Genomic DNA, 6,910 nt, shown 5'->3' on the forward strand with positions numbered 1-6,910 from the left:
ACACACACACACACACTGTTCCCTCTCAGGATGGCTACTGGGTCCAAATTGCTAAGGATTTGGAAAGTATGTGAAAACTAACAAATGTGCTATTTTAATGGTGGCAAATGCGTGGTACTTATTAGATCATTTGTTCAGTTTTAACCTACATTTACACATTGTGGCACAACTAGGAGATCTGATCCATCAGTATCTGCTTAGGCAGAGGAAAACCAGATTGGATAATTTTAAAATAGGGTTTTGTTTTTTCTTACGACATCATAATGACACTCAAAAAGCTTAATTGGGCCAGGCATAGTGGCACACGCCTTTAATCCCAGCACTCAGGAGGCAGGCGGATTTCTGAGTTCGAGGCCAGCCTGTTCTACAAAGTGATTTCCAGGACAGCCAGGGCTATACGGAGAAACCCTGACTCGAACCCCCCCCCCCAAAAAAAAAGCTTAATTGTACTGACACATGTGTATATTTTAAAGGTATCTTGAGGTCAGTTCTCAATATGTTGCTTGTATTTCCTTAGACTGCACAGCTCAGGGCTGGGGAGTTGGCTCAGTGGTCCCTTCTCAGCACCGTGTGGCAGCTCACACTGTAACTCCAGTTCCAAGGGATCCAGTGCCCTGTTCTGCCATCAGACACAATGCAATGTGCACAGACACCTGCAGGCCAGCCATCAGACACAATGCAATGTGCACAGACACCTGCAGGCCACACTCCATTCACATAAATAACCTTTGTTAATTAAAAAACAAAAAAACCACATCAGGTGGCTCAGGTGACATTTTTTGCTGGCTTGAAGTCTAGAAGAACAGTGACAGTCCTGCTTTCCTGCCTCACTGTGTAAACACTTAGGAATTATTTTCAAAAGGAGCTTTCTTATAGCATTTTCTTTTAAAAAATTCTGTGGTTTTGCAATATTTTCAATCTTGTTTTATACTGAGATATTTTCATTATGTATAGCAATGTGCATTCATATGTGAAATTACTTGTACATGTTATTCTAAGTATACATTTTTTGTCCTCAATGCCAGGATATGTTGTAAAATATATAATCACATGATTGAAAAACCTTGTCTGTTCCTACCTTCTCATTTTCATTTTTAAGTTTAGTTTTATGCAGGCCTGTGTTATTTAATTTTCTCAGTTTAGTGTATATTTCACAAGTCAGGGCTCTTAAACCCATATGCTCTTCAAGTCATTTTATTTCTTTTTCCTAGTGGGAGCATTCATGCTTGTCTTCTGGGTGCTTCAAATGTCATGTGACAGTAACAGAAACCCTGGGCATGCCATTTCCTTGCCCTTTGTAACTTTATGTCATTTTCCTTTGCTGTCTGGTCTCCCATCCCAGTAAGAACAATAGCATCCAGTAAACAACACAGAAAAAAAGACTAAGCCAGGGAAACCCAGGGCTCCACCCCTCCTCTAGCAACAGACCTGGCCTTTCCCGCCTGTCTCCCTTGACTGGGAGAATAGGTAGATTCCTGTGAGCCAAAGGGCCGAGAGAAGGAGGCTCTAGAATATGAGACCTGTGTAGTGAGGGGTGGAACAAAAACAATCCCAGTTATTTCAACTCAGAACCATTCATAGATCTCACCACCTTTTAGTGGTCATTGCCACACATTAGAGCTGCATTACAGAGAGCCCCTTGCCTAAGTAGTCAGGGGCTGGTTAACTTTTTTTTTTTTTTTTTCTGTTTCTTCCCCTTCCCTTTGAAAATGACTTGCCACTGGTCTCATTTTTTTTTTTCTTATACAAACTGTTTTAGTGTCTTTTGGTCCATCTTGTGTCAAGTCTGTGCTTATTTAGTTACAACATTTTGTTCACTAGCTTCTATGTAGCTTTGTTGATTGACTTTTGTCCCAGGGGTATTGTTGCCTTCTGTCTCTGAGGAAGAGAGGAACTCTTGTAACCATTTGTCTTCACTCTTTCATAAACGGAGAAGCAACATCCTGTATGTGCTATGAACCCAGTGAGTACATCGGAGGCAGATGCTACTCAGAGGCAGACTTACACATTTTGCCTCAAGAAACCATTCCGGTAAACACAGCAGGTTGTTAACTTAAATTCTTTGGTAAGCTATAGGGAGTGAACTCTTGGCCTTGGGGTGTGGGGTGCAGACACCCCAGACTGAAGGAATCAAGTGAGTGTGTCCCCAAGGTGCTGTTCCCTCAAATATTGATGCTTGCCATGAAAGTTGCATGTCCCATGTGAACTGACCTACTGAGGCTCTTTAGTTGTGACCTACACTGCAGAGTGTTGTGTCCGTTCTCAAACAGGCGAGCATGGAATGTTTTGAGGGACATATCATTCCAAGAGACAAAAATAGGCTCTGGATGACACACTGAGATGCTTTGCTGTACAGATGATGAAGCATGTTGATTTAATAAAATATTCAAAATCCTTATTGTCATGTGCTGAAGTTTGCAGTAATATATATATGTATATATACACATATATATCTATATGGGTATACACACACACACACACACACACACATATATATATATATATATATATATATATATATATATATATACATACATACATACATACATATGGAGAGAGAGAGAGAGCACCCTTGCCCTCATGAAGCCTCTTTTGGTAAATGGGAAAACAAACAGGACACCAAAATCACATGAAAAAATACCATGACAGAAGTGCAGGTTCTGGGAAAGTGTGTGTGTACAGGGAGGTCTGGAGAGAGAGAGAGAGAGAGAGAGAGAGAGAGAGAGAGAGAGAAAGGTGCAGCCCAGAGGGACAGCATGGTGGGAAGGCAGCAAGGCAGATGGAATTCAGACTGTCGTATTTCTTCTGTACATCACATGTTTATAGGCACAGGATCTTTTACAGTAAGAATTATTATTTTTTTATATTAGGATATAAGCCGGTGCATTGTCTTAAAGGATTGTCACATTTTCTTTTGTACTAGTTTTGTGTTGGCTGTGACTTAAGGAAGATGGAGTTTATTTTGGCTTAAGGTTCCAGAGGGACAAGCATTCATGATGGTGGAGCTGATGCATAAGAAGCGGCAGGCATGGCAGCAGGAAGCTGAGAGCACAAAGCAGGGAGGGAGCAAACTGGTCTCAAAGCCCAGCTCAGTGATGCACTGCCTCCAGCAAGGCTGTGCCACCTAACCCTGCAGAACAGCCACCAACTGGAGACCATGCACTAGAGTCCGAGACTCTGGGGGACACACAATCAAAGCACTACCATGTTAGGCCTTTTGATCCTCTTGCCTACTGACTGCACCTCTCACTCCTCACCCCACTTACCAGCTGCTTTCATTTCATAGGTATTCTGTTGCAGGCTTTTATTCCAGTTTCCTACCCATAACCATCTTGAAGAACTCCTTCCTCACCCGCCACCATGGTCCCTTTCTGCTCACCCCCCCCCCTCTCTCTCTCTCTCACACACACTTCTTTAGATTTCTATGAAATGGAATTAACATTATTATATATAAATTAAGCGGACTCCTAGAGCTGCGTGGCCAAGGCAGCAGCAGCTGTGGTATTATTGCACAGGGAGACATTGGAATAGCCATGACTGGCCAAGGGCATGGAGCCCAAGAACTGGTCAGTCAGTGTGGCTGTGCAGGTTTTGGTGGCCAATAATTGCCCACAAGAGAAGGGAAACAGAGAGTGGCCAGGAAAGCTTGGAGCAGGGTAGAAGCTGGCAGAGGGGCACATGGAGACAGAAAATTTGTAGAGAGGGGAGGTAGGGGCATCCTATCTGTGTGCTCCCAAAACTATAAGGGCTGTCATTGTGTTTGGTATCTAGGAAGCACAAGGACCATTCTTGAATGCTAACATGCACCAGTAACGTTGGCTGTGAGTTGGAGTCTTCAGGAGATGTCCCAGATGCACATTGGACATCTCCCGATGTCTTGGGGAATGTGTAAGATGGTGAATAGGGAGAAACTCACTAACTGGCCGCTGTTGGATGAAGGGAGCAGAAACCAGATGCTCTGGGAAGTGTGGGAATTGGAGTGGGGGGTGGTGTAGACCCAGCCGAGGCATGGCAGCAATGTAGGAGGCCTTGGAGTTGGCACAGAACGCACCCAGACGCCAAGTTCTCGGTACAAAGTTCTTGTCCCAAAGGGACAAGCAGGGATTGTTGGGAGGAGTTGAGAGGAAGGGGTGCTGCCAGTGAATTGGACAAAGGCTACTGCAGGTGCTCTGCAAGAGTGGGCTTAAGGGAGAAAAGGGGGAGTCTGTGCTAGGATGAGGTAGTAAATCCTGATTGGACAGGTGAACCAGTGTAGCCAATAATGACGTTTGACTGATGGACCTTAGTGTTTAGTCTCAGGGAGTCAGTGGCCAAATAAGGCATGGACCTTGGGGGTTAGCTTTATGGATGTAATCTAATGCTGTAGTGAGGGAGAGGAAGTGGAAAAGAGCAAAACCTACTGGCACCATGTTCAGACCTGTTAAAGAGCCCTGTACTGGCTGGTTTTGTGTGTCAACTTGACACAGGCTGGAGTTATCACAGAGAAAGGAGCTTCAGTTGAGGAAATGCCTCCATGAGATCCAGCTGTAAGGCATTTTCTCAATTAGTGATCAAGGGGGAAAGGCCCCTTGTGGGTGGTGCCATCTCTGGGTTGGTAGTCTTGGTTCTATAAGAGAGCAGGCTGAGCAAGCCAGGGGAGGCAAGTCAATAAAGAACATCCCTCCATGGCCTCTGCATCAGCTCCTGCTTCCTGACCTGCTTGAGATCCAATCCTGACTTCCTTTGGTGATGAACAGCAGTGTGGAAGTGTAAGCTGAATAAACCCTTTCCTCCCCAACTTGTTTCTTGGTCATGATGTTTGTGTAGGAATAGAAACCCCGACTAAGACAAGCCCTTTATTTCTTTTGCAGAGGACACAGGTTCCGTTCCCAGCACCTGCATGGTACCCTACAACCATCTATAACTCCAATCCCTGGAGGTACAATGCCCTCTTGTGACCTCCATGGATACCAGATATGCACCGGGTATACAGACATATATACAAGCAAAACACTCATAAACATAAATAAATCATTAAAATACAGCGTCAAAGTCCAAATGTATAAATTCTAAACTATTAAAAAGAAAAGATTAAAATAAAAATAAGCAATTACAATCAGATGCCTACATCAGCGTTTGTACTAGGGAAGGACTTCTTCTTCCTTCCTCTGCATTTGTTTCCAGATGCCACAGGTGGGGGTGTGGCCTGATCACAAGTCTGTGTGCCCTCCCAGTTGAGAAAGAGTTCTAAGACCAAAGTGTTCCTTCTGGATGTCCCAGGTCTAATGCAGGCCTGCACATCAGACATTTCTCTTTGTTGTCTTTCTGCCTGATGCTCACTGAGACTGTGGTTCTAAGTGGCATGGAAGGCTCACTCACAGGTGTTGCTGCAGCCAGTTGTGGCATGTACTTCCTGTGGTCCTGTATAGCTCCTCCAAGCAGTGATGCGAATGGCAGGCGGGCATCAGGGTGTGGATGCTCTGAGACTCAGGCACCCTCTTCTGCTTTTCCGTGCAGCCTCCTGTGGTCCAGTCTCCCATGCTCACGGAGTCCAACCTCTGGGCTGGCTATCCAGCAGATTGGCCTGAACCCATTAAGTTCTCCAGGCAGCCAGCAGTCTACAACCCAACTGAATGGAGGGTAAACTGACTTTAACAAGATTTTAAACTTGGCTGAAAAGTATGTAATGCTGTGTTTTTTTTAAATGATTTACACTTTGTTTTTTAATACAGGAAGACATGGAATCCCGATCAGTTCCTCTAGAGAGCAAACAGCAGGCTGCAGTCTTGCCGGGAAAGGAGGCAAGCGTACAGACACAGCAGCAGCAGGCCAGGTACAGGCTTTCATTTCTCTGAGTAAATCCAGCTTACTGCCAGCAGAAGGGATGAGAGCCCCGTGCACCAGACAGATTTATAGAAAAAATTTAACACAGTAATCAGATAGTTTGCAGTTTTATGTTCAATTCCACATTGGCCTGTGTGTGTCGCCTTCAGTTTGTGAGTGTCTGCACCATCTAACAGCATGTAAGGCCTACACATCTGTTTGGTTCATTTTCCCCATCCCAGACTCTGCAGGTGTGCAGCAGGCATGGAGATGGGTACCTGTAACCCAGCACTGGAGGTGGAGACAGTCATGAATTTAAAGCCAGCCTTAGCTAGATCTTGTCTCAAAATCCCAGGACTGGAGTGCTGCTCATGTAGTGCAATGGCCTTGTGTTAGAAAGCACCTGTAGTCCACCCCCAGCACTGCAGGAAGGCAGGAAAGAAGGAAGGAGGGAGAAAAGGAAGAAAGGAAGGGAAGGAAGGAGACAAAAACCAGGAGAAAACTGCAGTTCGAAAACCAAACACTTCACACTAACCCAGGGCCTGCACAGCCTGGCAGACATCTTTGTCCATTTTTCTTTAGAAAGTGGTGTATGATCATCATGGACCAGGCAAAAATGCTAAACACCTCGTTTTTTTTTTCTCACCTTCCCCTTCTTGCCCTAGCAAGCGGGTCTGTTGGACCTGGAGGGACACAGGGAAAGCGCTTTCAATGCTTTCTCTCATGTTTTGGTGCTTTTGGCTGAACTCTCTGTGTGCCTGTGAGTAGTAATGTCTTTGAGCTCAGCTTCTCCACCCTGCCCCTTGACCTCTCAGGACATCCATGGCCTCTCAGAGTGTGGCTGTTTCTGACCTGTCATATAATCAAGCTGCATATAAATTGCTATTTGGGCCTCAAATGTATATTTTCCAAAGTGTCTGAAGCCCAGAGCTGGCTCATCAGCAGTCACAGCTCTGATTAAACTTTTCCAAAGACTGAACATGGATCCATATATAATTGCAGCTGAACGTTACTCGAAAGAGAATTCCAAGAAAGCTAGCTCAAGACAGAAAGAAAAGCCAAGTTTACACTCCATATGTGGGCTCAAATTAAAGGGCCCATTTCATTT

The 6,910-nt window shown here is 44.9% G+C and overlaps 1 protein-coding gene across 2 annotated transcripts in view; it reads left to right on the top strand.

The window, feature by feature from the left end:
* The window catches only part of LOC110305029 (ankyrin repeat domain-containing protein 26-like), a 123,451-nt gene that overhangs the window by 30,310 nt on the left and 86,231 nt on the right, over positions 1–6,910 (top strand). For both annotated transcript variants that reach the window (XM_021176772.1, XM_021176771.1), the window contains exons 11-12: positions 5,497–5,619; positions 5,712–5,812. In XM_021176772.1, the coding sequence (XP_021032431.1) occupies positions 5,497–5,619; positions 5,712–5,812 (224 nt within the window). The remainder of the gene's footprint in view (positions 1–5,496; positions 5,620–5,711; positions 5,813–6,910) is intronic.

The sequence above is a fragment of the Mus caroli genome, chromosome 11, assembly GCF_900094665.2.
Source record: "Mus caroli chromosome 11, CAROLI_EIJ_v1.1, whole genome shotgun sequence".
Lineage (NCBI taxonomy): Eukaryota > Metazoa > Chordata > Mammalia > Rodentia > Muridae > Mus > Mus caroli.